Source organism: Diplotaxodon limnothrissa, linkage group LG18 (genome assembly GCF_057381915.1).
Source record: "Diplotaxodon limnothrissa isolate DT_005_m linkage group LG18, D_limnothrissa_male_GT1.1, whole genome shotgun sequence".
NCBI lineage: Eukaryota > Metazoa > Chordata > Actinopteri > Cichliformes > Cichlidae > Diplotaxodon > Diplotaxodon limnothrissa.
The window spans coordinates 6815318-6831627 of NC_140613.1; the positions used below are offsets into that span (position 1 = coordinate 6815318).

Consider the following 16310-nt stretch of genomic DNA (forward strand, 5'->3'; position numbering starts at 1 on the left):
TTCTTGGAGAAAAACTTCATATGCAACAGGTTGTTTGTTTTTACAGCTACTTGAGACCTCGCAGTCATGCGGTATCAGGCACTAGATGTTAGCAGCGGGCTCTTTAAGCTCTGTAAACTGTGAGATGGTTCCTGTTCGTTCGATGCTCTGAACACTCGTTCTGGAAGCTGTTCCTTAAAATTTTACATTATAGCCCAGAGCATCATGTTGCCTCAGTAGCTGGCCTTTTCCCACAGTGCACCCCGATGCAACTTGTGTCTGACAAGAGCAACAGAAAACATTATTGTTCTAACAGATTGCTGCCATTACTTATTTAATGATTTGCCATTCGAAGGGCTGCACTGTACTGAGACCTTCCTGTCTTATTCAGCATGAACTTTTTCAGCAGTTTATTCTGGAGTAGCTCTTCTGTAGCATCAGACTACACAAGCCAGTCTTTGCTAACCAAAACACTGTCACATGTGCGGCTCCTTGGACCACTTCTGTTGGGCCCAGTTGTCGAGTCTGACCTTTGTCAGAGTCCCTTAAATCCTTATGATTGCTCATTTCCCTGTTGGCTCAACTTCAAGCACTAACTGTTCACTTGCTGTCTAGTACAGTATATCTCACCCTTTTGTGAGGTGATAATCAGTGTTTTGTCTGTCAGGTGTTTCAGTGTTGTGGATTATCGGTGTGCAGATTGTTTGTTTTTTCCAGCTGATTGCTCTTTGATTGTAAGCAGCGTTTCCTGGAGCAGCTACTTTTCTTTTTCCCCCTACTATCCTCTCAGCCTGATGTCCTTTTCTGCCACAGTGATGATAAGGACATCTTGAGTGTGTCAGTGTGAGAAAGATTAACAGATATTTTTCTCTGTCTGTTTTTGTCTGTTAAGTTTTTCTTCCATTCTACTGCTGCCTTTATCTCCTCTTTTGCTTTCTTCCATCCAGATAACTCCTTGTCTCCTGCTGTCAGCCTTTCTGCCCTCTCAGTTCTGCTGTTTTTATTTTAGTTCTCACCGTCGTGCTGTCTTCACCAACCCTGTTTCTCTCATTGCCCCAATCTATATTCCACTAGTTCCAGTTGCTCAGCTCCCATACCTTCTTCTTGATTTTTGCCCCGTCCCTCCCCGATGCCCTTCATGTTCATGTTTGAAGGCCTCGAGTTCAAAGAGGACAGCTTCTTTGAATCCTTCTTAACTTATACCATGTTCAGCTTTCTTCTTCCCACTTTTCTTTCTTTCTTTTCTGCTTGTAGAATGTGTTTACTTTCATTTTACATTCCTTTTATATAAAAAAAATTATGACAACTATTTCAAAACATTCCTGTTTTTGGAGTAATTAAATCCATTGAAATGATTTTGAACACATATTTGTCTGTGAGGTTTTCCGTGTGTGAGATCAGGTCCAGCTCATCTTAACCTGTCGCACTCTCCATCCAGCTCTGCGGCTCCAGATGAAAATCATCCAGATGGTGCTTTCCAGAGGGAAGGTTTTGGACGCCAGAGCATGTCAGAGAAGCGCACCAAGCAATTTGGAGACGCCTCTCAACTTGAAATCATCAAGACACGCAAGTCCAAGAGCATGGATTTAGGTAGAGTGTTTAAAAACTTTCTGCTTCTCTCCATCACTCAACTTCGACTTAAGAATTCAAGGATTTTCCAGATGCTACAATAATGCCTTTCATATAGACTAAAGCCGTTTGTACACCCTCCTCTTTCATATTCATATAGTGCTAATACTTTTTAAAACATAGTCGGCGTGTTGCATCAATCATCTTTGACTCAGAATATCCCGATGAAAGCTTTTTAATCCCATTCACATTAAAATCCAGGTTATGCTTATAAAGTAATTGTGTTTAGACGTCCTAAAGTTTAGAAATAACCAGTTTAATACCCATTGATACATAAAGTAAAAGCAAATAATCCACGAGGACCCACTATTGTTAATTCTAAAAGAAAATGTGAACAAATTAATAGTAAAGGCATATACAACATGAGTGCTATACCCATGCTTTGTTTGTTGGTGAAGAAAAAGTTGCATATGGCTTATGAAACTTTTTGGTGAAGTCAGTGTTTAAAAGTAATTTTTATCAGTTCAGTAAACCTAGTTAACTAGTTTAACTGGATTTCATTTAACCTTGAGTGCATATCTTTGCATGCTCCTCGCGTTTCACACATGTACCTCGTATTTAAATGTATTCCACCCCCTTTGCCTCTTGGTTTGAAAACACACTCTGCATCTCTCGCCAAAGTCAAGAACTTCACTGTGTTGATTCACCTTGAAATGGCTTCGAACAGTCGCTGATTGCTTTGGCTGCACCAGTCTCTCTGCTCGCACTCTCTATAATCATATCTAATCTTCCCGACCAGATTGCTGCTGTGTGCCATGTTGATATCACAACAAGTCTGATTGCTATCCTCAAACCCTCTTTTCATTTCCCATCTCCCCCCACACCGACCCCACCCCCCTGGTCTCGCATGGCTTCCGATCCTAATTGAGATGAGGCTCGTTCTGATGTTTGCAGCGCTACCTGTATGTTGCATGTGGAATGTCGTGAGCACTAACTGAACCCCAAATGTTTGTATCCCTTCTCTCTTTCCCCCCCTTCCTTTAACAGTAGCCGACGAGATTAACCTCACACCTCATCCTGAGACCTACACAGGTAAGGAACGGTGCACTGAAAGGTTGATTTAAAAGCCAAAAAACAAGAACATCTTCATCATATTTTCATTCTTGAGCTGCATCTCAGAAGTGTGGTACTGAAGGGTACAGGTGATACCGTATTTTTCAGACCATTATAAGGCGCACTGTCGATGAATGGGTCTGTTTTCACACATAAGGCGCATTAAGTTAAACAAAACAGTCAGATAAGTCAAACTTTAATCAGCTCATTCTTCTTGCTTCCTCCACTTCTGTACCATTGATTCATTAATGTTGAATTCTCTAGCAGCTGCTCTATTCCCATATTGTTGCAGTATATTAATGACTAACCTCATATTGTGGATGGATTATCTCAGTTTGTTCTCTTGACTGAAGTTTAGTCCGTTTCAAACATCCTGCCGTGGGACTGCATTTTTCCCTAACCAGCCGGGACCCTCTTAGCGTTCATCCTCCAGCTTCACTGTGTTTATGTTATGCTAACATAGCTGCGTTGCTAGCGATCATGTAGCACATCACTATATACCAGCTAGTCCAACTTCAGTAACCCAACAAATCATCATCATCAACATCATCATCATCATCATTTATTTATATAGCACTTTAAAAACACACCTGGTAGACCAAAGTGCTGTACAATACAAACATAAATATAGTAATAAGATAGCAGAAACCAGACATGGCAATAAAATTAATAAAAAATGTCAGTTACCCACAGAGTTAAAAGCCAGCGAGTAAAAATAGGTTTTTAATAAGGACTTAAAAACTGGCACTGATGTAGCCTGTCTAATATGGAGAGGAAGGTTATTCCAAAGCTTCGGCGCTGCAACAGAGAACACTCGGTCTCCTCTAACTTTCAGCCGTGACTTTGGGACCAAAAGCAGCAACTGCTCAGCTGACCGAAGGGAACGAGTGGGGACATGGGGCTTCAACAAGTCAGACAAATAAACAAGTGCCAGACCCCTTAGAGATTTAAAAACCAATAAAAGGACTTTAAAACGGATCCTAAATTCAATTGGAAGCCAGTGTAGAGAGGCCAAAATCGAGTGATGTGATCAAATTTCCTTCTAAAAATTGCACTAGTTGCAAGCGTGACAAAGTGCCCTGCCCAACCAATATTAAAAGAGAATTGCAATAATCTAAACGTGAAGTAATAAAGACATGAATAACACTTTCCAAGTCACAATTGGAAAGAAAGCACTTAACCTTCGTTAAACGTCTGAGGTGATAGGATGCTGATTTTACCACCCTGTTTATGTGGTCATCAAAGGTAAGTGCAGAATCAGTTTTTACTCCGAGATTTGTGATCGAACTCTTTAGTTGGGAAGTCAAAGCTGCAAGATCAACATCTTGAGTGTGAGAAAAACGATTTGGGCCAAATAAAATCGCTTCTGTCTTCCGATCATTAAAATTTAAACGTTTTTTGCCATCCATGCTTTGACATCACTAAGGCAGTCAAGCAGAGGTCGACTTGGGAGACTATCAGAATGACTAAAAGGTAAATAAAGCTGGCAGTCATCTGCATATAGATGGAATGACACTTTGTTTTCGGAAAATCACGCCAAGAGGCAAAAGGTACAGTGAAAACAATAATGGCCCAAGAATAGATCCCTGTGGCACACCCCAAAGCAGAGGGGCCACAGAGGATGAAGCCGACCCCAACTTAACACAAAAGGTCCTATTTAAGAGAGGACTTTAACCACAAAAGTGCCGAACCAGAAATCCCCACACAGTGCTGTAAGCGAAAGATCAGCAAATCGTGATCCGCTGTGTCGAATGCAGCGGTCATGTCCAACAAGACCAGCACCGCATATTTACCACAGTCTGTCGCTATCAGGATGTCATTCATAACTTTTACGAGGGCTGTCTCCGTACTGTGAAATGGCTTAAAGCCGGACTGAAAGATTTCTGACAATTTAGAGTCATTCAAGTAATCCATCAACTGAGTATAAACAATCCTTTCCAGAATCTTACGAAAGGGAAGGTTAGAGGTGGGTCTAAAATTTGATATGACTAAGCCAGGTTTCTTAAGTAAAGGATGTATGACTGCATGCTTAAATTCCCTAGGTACTTGACCAAACAAAAGACTAGTATTAATGTTCAGAATGTGTGGTCCGATGGTAGGAAATACCTTTTTAAGAAAACGGGGAGGAACAACGTCATTTGGAGAGCCACACGGTTTAGCATTCACTGCTGTTTAGTTTTGTCTTCATTTATGTTTGAAGTGATAGCAGAACTGTACGTTTAATTTTTTCAGAAATCTCTCAGTCAGAACATGGTATATCATGTTTAGGTAACTTCCCGCTAACATCTCACTCTGTTAAATTGAATAAATTCTGTTTTCATGGATGCCTGGATGTTAAACTTAATTGTTACATCTGGTAAAGCAGCAAGGCTGATCATTTTATTAAAGATGAAAGAATTTAGACAGTTTTTAAATCTCAGTGATGCCGCAGTGTTCGTTTGACTTTGGGACCTGAAGCGGATGGAGTTTTTTGACAGATGTTTGAGCGCCATGTACCACATAAAATCGGTTGGAGGTCTGTAAGCACAACCAGAATCCATACATAAGGCGCACCGGATTATAAAGCGCACTGTTGATTTTTGAGAAAATTAAAGGATTTTAAGTGCGCCTTATAGTGCGTAAAATACGGTATTTGGTTTATACGTCATATGAGGCAGTTGTGTTTAATCTTATAAATGTCCTCAAGATGGGTTTTTAGATATAAGTTACTCACATAGTAATGTGTGCTTTCTGGGGAATAGGCTTTCCAAAACTGGAGGAAAAAGAAGAACTGTCTTCATTTGTTATAACAAAAGTTCAAGTTAATGTCCTCCAGCAACAAAGAAGTTTACTCAACTCTGTTAGAAACCAGCTTAGGCCCCACTGATCCAAGTCCTGCATATCATCTTCCCCTTTACTTTTTCTTTTATAAAACAGATCGCAGATTAATTTAGCAACACATTATTCAACCTTCTTGCAAACGATTTAACTGCAGATTAGAGTTGGTTTTATAACTACACCCTTTTTCTTTCTTTTTTTTTTTTTTTTGTACCAGAGAGATCGATTCATAACAGGTACAAGGCAGGAATTGCACAGGAGCTACAATGACAGCCATTAAATTAAACATTGATCTACAAACATAGATTATGCAGCTTGCTTGCAGGGTTCGTTTTTAAAGTTTACCCACTGCTCGAGTCTTTATGCATTTGTGTAGTGTTCCCCGTGTTTAGTGTTTGGCTCGATCGCTGGCAAGACAAATTTGTCAGTTTGCAAAGTGAAGACTCGTAGCCCTCGCTGCACTTTAAGGTCACTGCTGAACACGGTTGTGAAAGCAGTCGGGTGACTGCAGATTAGATTTTCTCCCGTTTTGCCTCAAATGCCGCTGTTGCGCTAATTATTTTGTGAGCGCGTGGCAGTAGAGGGAGCAGAGAGAAAGCGCTCTGTCCTTGGTTAAGGCAGTGAGCTGACAGCGAGTCATCAGTCACTGTCAAGTCTTGTGTATTTTCGCTGTCGCTTCAACTGAATAAAAGGGTCTGCCTCTCAAATTGGTGACATGGACGGAAGGAACATGTGCGGAGCAGGAGCGAGAGGGATGAGACTTTAGACTTTGAGAAATAAGATGTTTTGGGGCAGCTCGCAGCAGGTGTGAAAAACAAATAAAAATGCAGATTGATGCCGAGGCCACCATTGTCATTCTTTTATGCAACCTCTTGTTTTTTTAACAGCATGTGGGTAACAGTGATTTTGTTCCCAACTTTTAATCATGTTGTGATGGCCTGAGTCAGCGAGGATTAGGGCTGAACGATATATCGCATTTGCGATAATATCGCGACATGATCAAGTGCAATTTTCTAACCGCAAAGGCTGCGATTATACTCTGGACATGTCCAAATTCATGGGCTGCATCCTCCTGAGGCCGCATTTGTAGACCGATTACGTCACAGCGACGTGCCGAAGGCTGTCCAAATTACTACCATATCCCAGAATTCATAGCGCGGCCCAGCCAAACTCCAGTTTCCAGCAATGGCGGCCGCTACTAAGTTTTAAAATTACTCATACTAATCTTTCTGGGTCACAAAATAAACTTTTAACATATTTTCAGGCGAGAAAGTAGTTGTGTAAACATCAAATATCTGCTCGGTTTATCAAGATATCCCATATTTGCAAAAGTGCTTCGACGTTTTCAGAGGCGTCTGCTACCCACCAGCTCGACAGCTAGCCGGGAGCTCGAGGGTTACTGATGCGGCCGAGAACGGCACAACTCCCGGCACATCATTTTCAGATCACCGCGGAGTTTCGCTGCTCGGGTTAAACGTAATATATAAGTCACTTAGACAACCTAAAAATGTTATTGTTGGGCTTTTTTCAGTGTTTTGTTTGTTCGTGAGTAAATCGGTTTGGCTGAGATTAAAGTTATTAGATTAGATAAAATAAAACTTTATTAATCCCCCGGGTGGGTTCCTCCTTGGTTTTCACACAGCTGACTAAACGTCAAACAGAAAACTTATTAAACAGAAGTATGAGACAGTCGAGAATTTACACCAGTGTCTGGTTATATTTTAGATAGCAAGAAGCAGACGGCCGAGTTTATTAAACTCCACCGAGACAGCGGTGACGCTAATCAGAACTAGCCTTCTGATTAGCTAATCAGAACTAGACCGTCCAATTTCACGCCTTTAAAATTTAAAGGCGTGTTTGTGTGTGTGTTTATACAATTGCTATTATGTTTGCACTTTATGTGTAATGTTACTGACTGCAGAGATCAGTAAGATGTGTGTATTTTTTATTTATTAGTTTTATTTATTTAATATTATTTTTTAATTGAATGACTGTCTAGTAGTTCACAGATGTCGAAAAACTGAGTGTGGTAAAGCCACTGATTTTTTTTATGTATATTTCTGCAATCTGCACATTGTACTGACTTTCATTTTAATGTTTACACCAGGGTTCCTTGTCAGCACTTTATGCTCAGATGTTTGTAAGCTAAAAATAAACTATTGTGTATGTTCAAATATACTGTTGTGATTGAAGAAGTTAAATAAAAATGTCAGTCATCAATTCATGCATCACCTCATGTCATCATAACAGAGGTCTGTCTTCCAGGAAAGAACAGTTTAAAATTAATGTAATATAGTATTGGCCATACTATATGATGTATTGCTTGTCTTTGTTTAATAATACAGAAGACAAAGACCTTAAAAAATAATCGCATATCGCATCGCAATCGCAATATTGGGGCAAAAAATCGCAATTAGATTATTTTCCATAATCGTTCAGCCCTAGCGAGGATGGGAGTGCTGCATATTTTATAAGCCGTGTCTGCCAAATGGTGGCAACAGATGAGTCAACTGTACTTGTTGCATAATCTGATAACAGCCAGAAAAGTAACAACTTGGCATCACATCTTAAAATCCATCAAGCTCTCATGCCTAAAATGACAAAATACATTATTCTTAATAGTTTAATAACAGGTTTCTTTAAGTCGCACATATAACTGTTTGATTATGGTTGGGGGGAAACATCAACGTCAAGCTAAAACACTGGTTGATTGAAGCAGGAGGGCTTTAATGTCAGAGTTAGATGCTTTGTACGCACAACTGTCTGTCTCCGCTTCCTAAATGACAGCCAATGCAGCAGAGACCACAAACAGTCAAGACACAGGCTGTTTGAAGCATAGAGAAGGATGCTGTGTAAATGTAAACGTTCAAATCCAGATGTAAGCTCGTTTCGGCAAATGACTTCAGATGACTCCAGAAGAATGCTAGTAGTGACCGATAGTATCCCTTCTTTTAAAAATCCCTTGGATCTGAAAACAGTTTACCATGAAACTGGTTATGTGGTTACGGTTTAATTACCGTTGGCTTATCTTTTTCCTTTTCACTGAAATTTTGAGAGTCTAATTTCAAAGACTAAATGTGCTGAAATGACTATAATCTAATTGTTATTTGGTGTGAAATTCATGAAAAATAAAGTGTTTTTCAGAATCAGAATCAGAATCAGAATACTTTATTGATCCCTGGGGGAAATTATTTTTTGTTACAGTGCTCCATTTTAAACCAACATTAAGACAAGACAGACAATACACTAACTAAGAATAGTACAATATATACATATATATACATACATACATACATAAGTCACTCATAAATAAATAGTTGGAAAAGAAACATGTGTAGTTGTAGCAGCAAACAGTGTGTTAAGTGGATGCGTTGTACAGGGAGATGGCCACAGGCAGGAATGATTTCCTGTGTCGTTCAGTGGTGCTTTTCGGTAATCTCAGTCTCTCACTGAACGAGCTCCTGTGACTGACCAACATGTCATGGAGTGGGTGGGAGGTGTTATCCAACATTGTCTTTATCTTGGACAGCATCCGCCTCTCCGACAAAAGGGTCGGAGGCTGGAATCAGATTCCCTTTCCATTCCCCGATTGGTTTGACTAATAGATTTCACCCTGTTTTTTTCTTTAAGTGCTCAGTGTTTATTTTTAGCTTGTTGGCCTCTGGTGTCACTTTACCGACTTTTTTTTCTTTTCCCAATATTTGAACTCTCCACTAAGTACAAGCGATCCATGGTCCATTTAGCAAAGTCAAAACACGACCATCCTGCTGAAACCAAAGACTCTGACAGCTCCGAGAGGGGATACAGCGGCCCTCCTCTCCTAAGCTGTGATTGACTGAGATGTTTGTTGGCACAGGCCACTGCCACATGTTGGACGAGGACACTCCATTGACGGAGGACAATACTGGACTGTTGGCAGTCTCTGAAACTGCATCCAGATTTCTTGCAGGTCTAAATCTGTGAGAAAGTGACCCCTGTGTGATCTCTGTAAAGTTCACACTTCAAGCTCATTTATATGAATTTTGGGAGGTAGGAAAGGTTTCCCAGAGTGAACTATGGGCTATTTTTGAAACATGAGTCAGTGTTTTTGGTGGGGTGTGGGCCTAAACTGTTGTCTCAATATTGTAACACTGACAAAAAAAACCTCTTGCAAAAGAAAAAGCTGGTAACTAAAAACCTGACATGACTGCTGCCTCAATCAGCCATTATGCCACCAACTGGGCTCGTGTGGCAATATAATTACAACAGTATAAATGGAAATATAACGATTATCTTAATCTCACTGGTTGCCAGCGTGTGAGCAGTCCTCTGTATGACCTGTATGCTTTTTGAGTTACTAACTGAATAAGACGAAATGTCCTCACCAAGTTACTTAAAAGTCAAGTCTTATATAAAGCAAAAGTTTTTTTTTCATGTTTGTGACTAAATGCCATTTGTCAGATCTCCAACTCAGTGTAAACTATTCTTTCTTTTTTTGAAGACTGCCGCTGAAGTGTGACTTTTGTGAATGGCACTGGGCAAAGCCTTTAAATAATGTGGCTGCACAGCGTGAAAAGCCTATCAGGCCGGCTCTCAGTAAGACGTTAAGGGAACAGGACAGGCTGATGAGAATGAATGGGAGGCTGCTAACCCACAAGCTTGTTCATTCTGCATGTATTCAATTTTCCAGCTCTGTCCCCCCCCCCCTCTCTCTCTCTCTCTCTGTCTACAGTTTTTTATTTTTTTTATTTTTTTTTTTTGGGTCAGTCTCAATGTGAGTAAGCTGCCTGGCAAAATTTTTTTGCTTGTTTCCAGACTTGGCGTTTGTGAATATACGACAGCGCTGGCAGGTCATTTTAATATATTACAATACATTTTGCCCAAATTGATTTTGTTTAAAGAATGCCAGCAACATTCTGCCTATAAATAACAATCGAAATCTTTGCAGAAGCTTAATGTGACTAAAATAGGTTGAAAGTAATCTCATTCATATATTTGAATGTTTGAAAGAAGGCCCGGTCATATGCTACAATGTACAGATTCAGTGCTCTGCTTACTGTTACATGTTGACTCGTCTCACTGCTCTATTTTCGTCATGTCTTTGGCTTTTATTTGTATGTCACTTCCTACTACTCCAAACTTTGTGCTATTCTTTTGTAGCCTATCGTTTTCATTCAGCCTCCCGTGCCGTGACAGCTCGTGCTATTCTGTTAGGATTTGTGTATTTTGCAGCCTCCTCATACACTCTGAAGTGACACCACCCAGGAGATTAGGGGCTATTTCATTTACCTCCCAACCTCCTCACCTTATCTTTTTTCCACATTTATTATTCAACGTACATGTACTGAGCCTGTGAAAGGTGCCATATGGGAGCAAAAATTATACCTGCACCACTGTCTGAATAGTCTTAGTTTAATTAAACTGTCATGTTTCTCCAATTTTGCTGATGGTTATTTTCATTTAGAGCCACATCTCGTAATGAAATTTGTACTCGATCAGTGGCGTTGTCGCACGTGCACACAGGAGAAGCTGCGCACACAATCGATAAGCCTCCCGTCTTAGTGAAACGAGCATGCCAGGTTTGATTACGATGCATTGTTGTTAGAGGTTATTGCTTATTGTCCCTTAGGAGACCGCTCATCTTCAGGTAAACCAGGTGTTTTAGTCACGCTTCAGTAAAGTAGTAGTTGGACTAATGAATTATTAACCAATTATTACCAAAAGATCAAGAGCTATACTAAAATGTTCATGTTTTATGATGTTTTTATGACAATATGACATCAGCCTATTATACTGTCAGGGTGTCATATTTAAAACACTGTTATTCAGCTAAAGCTCACATGACTACAAACAGTTTTTTGTGTTTTTTCCTTGGAGTAAGCCCGTCTTTTGTTGGCGTTAACAAGAAATTAAGCCTTTAATTACACATTGTGGAAAAAGAGACTTAACAGTAGACACGTAACATCAGCTGTCTGTGTATGGTGTTCCTGCAGCCTCTGCATTTCCTCGTCATCATCATACACACACGTGTGTGCGCTGAGGATGCTGCTGTAGAAGCGTTCACCTTGAGGGAATGGTGAAGCTGGCTGGAACAAATCCCAGACTGCGAAAAATAAATAAATAAATAACTCACGTACTATACACAACAGTACTGCGGCTACATAAAATCAAAGCGGACACACCGGGGAAGAGTCTGAGGTCATAGTTGGACAGCTTTAGTGTGCTGCTGTTGTTAAACATGTGTGACGTTGCTGAGTCAGTGTTTACGGTGGGAAAAACGAACACGCCCATCCTCTACGTCCGTCCTCTGAAGTCATCCTCTCACATAACTCCTGTTTTTGTTTCATATCCTTTGCATCATCATTCGCCATCCGTTGTCCTTCAGCATATTTTAAACACAGTTGTCTACTCTTTAAATTTTCCACAACAACTCTGTTACCTTATCTTCTAAAAAAGATTGCCTGGTCAGCAGGATCAGAGGAAACAAGGCAGCATTAGTGACAAAATCCATTCATGATTGAAGCAAAACAGGACTCATGACTCCTACGTCTAACATAAAAGACATGATGTGGTTGCACATTAGAACAAAAGCCAGCAGCTCACACTCAGCCCTTGTTTGTTAGTTTGAAATCAGCGTTCAAGTTTCCAACTGTTCTGATTACTGTGACCATGCAGTCAAAGTTAATTATAGCATCAGCTCTATGTAGCCACAGTAGCTGCTTAATGTACCACCTCTAATTCCATATTGTTGCAGGGACATTGCCATCAAAAGTAATCCTCTGGGTCATCAGTTCCTCTGATGGCTGGAGTCCACGAACAGTCTTGTGATCACTCCTAAAGCGATAACGTAGCGAGCTGTTTTTTGCTCATGGCTAAAATGTTTTTAGATAGTGATGAGAGCTACACTACAAATAGGGCTGCCACAAACGATTATTTTGATAGTCGACTAGTCACCGATTATTTTTGCGATTAGTCGACTAATCAGATCATGCATCCATTGGACGTAAAACGGATGCTTATTGCACCAGCATGCATCTGCTCTTATATAACTATCATTAGCCTACAGCTTTAAGTGTTTAAGGTATGTGCTAACTAAAAATAAGATGGTAGTTTATTAAATTTTAATGAATTGTGCAGATTGTTTTGGTGAAGTTTAATAAACTCAGCCGATTTACTCAGGAACAAATAAAATACTGAAAAAAGCCAAACAATAACATTTTTAAGTTATCTAAGTGAGTTATATATGTTTAACCTGAGTAGCGAAAGACGGCGGTGGGTTTGAAAACGATTTGCCGGGAGTCCGGTGTTCTCACGGCTCTAGTGAGCCTTGCCCCCAGCTAGCTATCGAGCTAGTGGGTAACAGACGTCTCCGAAAACGTCGGAGCGCTTTTGAAAATATGTGGTGTCCTGATAAACTGAGCCGATATTTGAGGTTTACACAGCTACATTCTCGCCTGAAAACACGTCAAACGTTTATTTTGTGACCCAGAAAGAATAATAAGAGTAATATTAAAACTAACTAGCTGCCGCCATTGTTGGAAACTGAGCTGGGCTGCGCTATGAATTCTGGGACACAGCTTCTTCTTCTTCGGGGTTTAACGGCGGCTGGCATCCTTGTAGATGCAGTGCTGCCATCTTCTGTTTCAGTCCGTTATTACACTCTTAAATACTACTACTTATTCCTGCGTCTTTTGGGATCTTACAAAGCTTCAAACGACGTGTCGACTATTAAATCAGTCATCGACGATTTTGATAGTCGACGTAATCGTGACTAGTTGACTAATCGTGGCAGCCCTAACTACAAACAAGGCAACATCTTAACAATAGAGGTGACGTTAGTTTTTAAAAAACATTTTTACCTGTTGTAATAATACAGCTGGCTCCTGAAGAAAAGTTTTTCATTTGTATGAGATGTGTTGCCTGTATGCTAAACTTATATCCTCATATGTCAGCATAGAGATCCATTCTAGTGTATAGTACAATAAACGATACTATAAAGCATTAATGGGGTCGCTTGAAGGCCTCTGCTGTGGATGGAGAGGTCTTGGTCAGAGTTGTTTGTTCATTCACTCCGTACCGCTATATCCCCCATCAGGTTCTTCCACAAAAGACGTGGGGCCATCGCTGGGCCTAAAGAAGTCCAGCTCGCTCGAGAGTCTCCAGACAGCAGTAGCAGAGGTAACTCTGAACGGGGACGTCCCCTTCCACAGGCCTCGCCCTCGTATCATCAGGGGGCGGGGCTGTAACGAAAGCTTCAGAGCAGCCATTGACAAATCCTACGACCGACCGGCCGCCACGGAAGAGGACGACGAGGGCATGGAGACATGTAAGGCATCAAATGGACCATTTTAATGTGACCGTCTTTTCGCAGCATCACAGGTTTGATTCCCACAGTGACCACGCTGTCCCCCTAACCGGGCGGTTCCTTCGCCTACACTGTGTCATGTGAAATGTTATGTGGCATTGCATTGGGTTACTGAAATGATGCCGACTCGCACGAACAGCAATGATGATTCCCAGCAGGGATCATTATTGAAACGGATGAAGTGTCAGTACCTAAAATTTTGAGGTGGCTTTCATGCTTGTGCATGGGAGTGATGGCATTCTGACTAATGCTCAATATCTGGCAGCTGATATTATCACTGCTTGTGGCAATGGCATATGGGTGAGTCAGGATGTAACCTGCACTGTATCAGATATCACAGGGTCACAGTGTCACTAAGGGGCAGCTTATGTGGAGTCGACAGAGGAGCTTCCATCTTTTGGGAAATCTGTTCAAATTTTAAACTGCTATATATAAAAAAAACAGCTTTTTAATTTATAGTAAAAGTCAAAATGTCTCAAAACCTCTCAAGCATACATTACTTTTTGAGCAGTGTTAAGTCAATTTAGGTAAAGATTACACAGGGTAACCTGATAAACAATCCTCCTTCTTTGCTTTAGTCTTTTTATTCTGTGTAATCATGAACTAAACAATCCAAATATAAGAACTGAGAATGAGACAGCAGTGTACCTACTGTATCTTTAATCTGATGTGCTGATTGTCCAATGACTCATTAACGATTCAATAACCGCAGTATTGCAAAAGTATGAAGATTATGTAATTTAGGTAGCGTACCACACCATAGTGTCATAAAACTCTACAAATGTGTCGCCGTTCACCATAAATCTGTGTCTAATAGTCTCTAATGGTTTCTGTCTCGTTTTAGAGCAGAGCTCTTTAAGCACTTGTAATATGTATTTAAATTGTATTAGTCTCTTGGTGCTTAGGAGACATAATTGCGCGTTTATGACTTATAGATTTTCATTTATTAAGGTTACTGATTTTCACATGTGCTACAGTCCATCTTAAAACTTACCTGTTCAATGGTTAACACGAACACTTTCTCCGTTCCTTTCCAATTTTCTTCCCCTGTCGTCTTCTGTTTTTATCGCTCCCTTCCTTTAGTGGAGGAGGACACTGAGGAGAGTTCACGGTCGGGGAGAGACTCTGTGTCAACAGTAGCGGACCAGACGCCGCTGTCGATTACCGAAAAGCCACTGGTCAACGGCACAAACCGCACCAAAGAGGAGAAGAAGAAGGACAAAGACAAGGGAGGGAAGGAAAAGAAGAAGCCAGAGGGAGGGAAGGAGAAGGACAAGGGAAAACCTAAGAAGGGGATGTTGAAGGGACTCGGGGACATGTTCAGGTAAAGTTTTAAAACTTTTGAAGAGAGTAACAGTAACTAATCAAAGACTTTATGGTTTCATTAAATAGCAATCAGAGCTGGAAGCAGACCAGTCCTCATTAAATTTTACAAAGTTCAGTTTAGTTTTAAAGAAATTTCTGTGCATGCAATGTCAATATTTTTAATATATGCAAACAGATTTAAGCTCGTGAGCTTATAATGCAACTAGGGTCATTTTATGGACTGAATCTGTGTATGTAGTCAGACACACACTTGCATTTTCTTTGTATTATTTTACTATTTTTACTTTTTTGTTCAACTTTGCCTGAGAACAAATTGCAAAACATAATCGCTCAGTTACGGAGGCCCTGAGAGGCCAAATGGACTGCAACTTAAGAAAACAACAGTAATAAGAAAAACGCTGCAAAAGCACACAAAACACAACGGAAATAGGAAAAAACAGATTTCCAAAAGCACAAGGGGAGTGTTTCTGGGGAGGCAATAACCTGACGGACCAGTTGCAGGAACCCAAAACTTGTTTGTTTTATCACGATTCATACAATACTGATGACGGATTTTTAAAACAACTTTATTTATCTCCAAGGGGCATTTAAGATAATAGTTAGGCTAACACACTTGCCTCTCATCTTTTCTTTCCACACAAAACCGATAGATCCTCCACTTCTTTTAAGTGTCTCCCAGCATAATTCTTAGCATATTTTGGTTCCTGCAAGTGGTCCGTTGGGTTATTGTCTCCCCAGAAACACTCCCCTTGTGCTTTTGGAAATTAGTTTTTTCCTATTTCCGTTGTGTTTTGTGTGCTTTTGCAGCATTTTTCTTATTACTGCTGTTTTCTTAAGTTGCAGTCCGTTTGGCCTCTCAGGGCCACCGTACACAGTGTGTTCATATTTTATCTTGAGGTGTTGTAACTTGTGTTTTGCCATGTGTAGCAGACAAATCTGCCTCCAACGTGTGCGCTTGTCCCCTTAATAAAAAGCACGACGGCAGCAGATGATTTTCATTTGGGTGTAAAAACGTCATGTCTTTGAGGGTTGCTGTGTCCTGTACCCCGCCTCCGTAACTTTTTAAGAGTGGAAAAAGAGAGAATCAATATCAGTTCAATATCTGATGTTCAATATCAGAGCTCGTGTCAAAGCCACAGTGATCGATGCCGTGAACAGTTGA

The 16310-nt window shown here is 40.5% G+C and overlaps 1 protein-coding gene across 4 annotated transcripts in view; it reads left to right on the forward strand.

The window, feature by feature from the left end:
• The window catches only part of pard3ab (par-3 family cell polarity regulator alpha, b), a 250718-nt gene that overhangs the window by 157978 nt on the left and 76430 nt on the right, over positions 1 to 16310 (forward strand). For 2 of the 4 annotated variants that reach the window (XM_085378508.1, XM_085378510.1), the window contains 4 exons: positions 1418 to 1569; positions 2596 to 2640; positions 13553 to 13783; positions 14906 to 15146. In XM_085378508.1, the coding sequence (XP_085234634.1) occupies positions 1418 to 1569; positions 2596 to 2640; positions 13553 to 13783; positions 14906 to 15146 (669 nt within the window). The remainder of the gene's footprint in view (positions 1 to 1417; positions 1570 to 2595; positions 2641 to 13552; positions 13784 to 14905; positions 15147 to 16310) is intronic. The other 2 variants (XM_085378509.1, XM_085378512.1) reach the window with 2 other exon arrangements.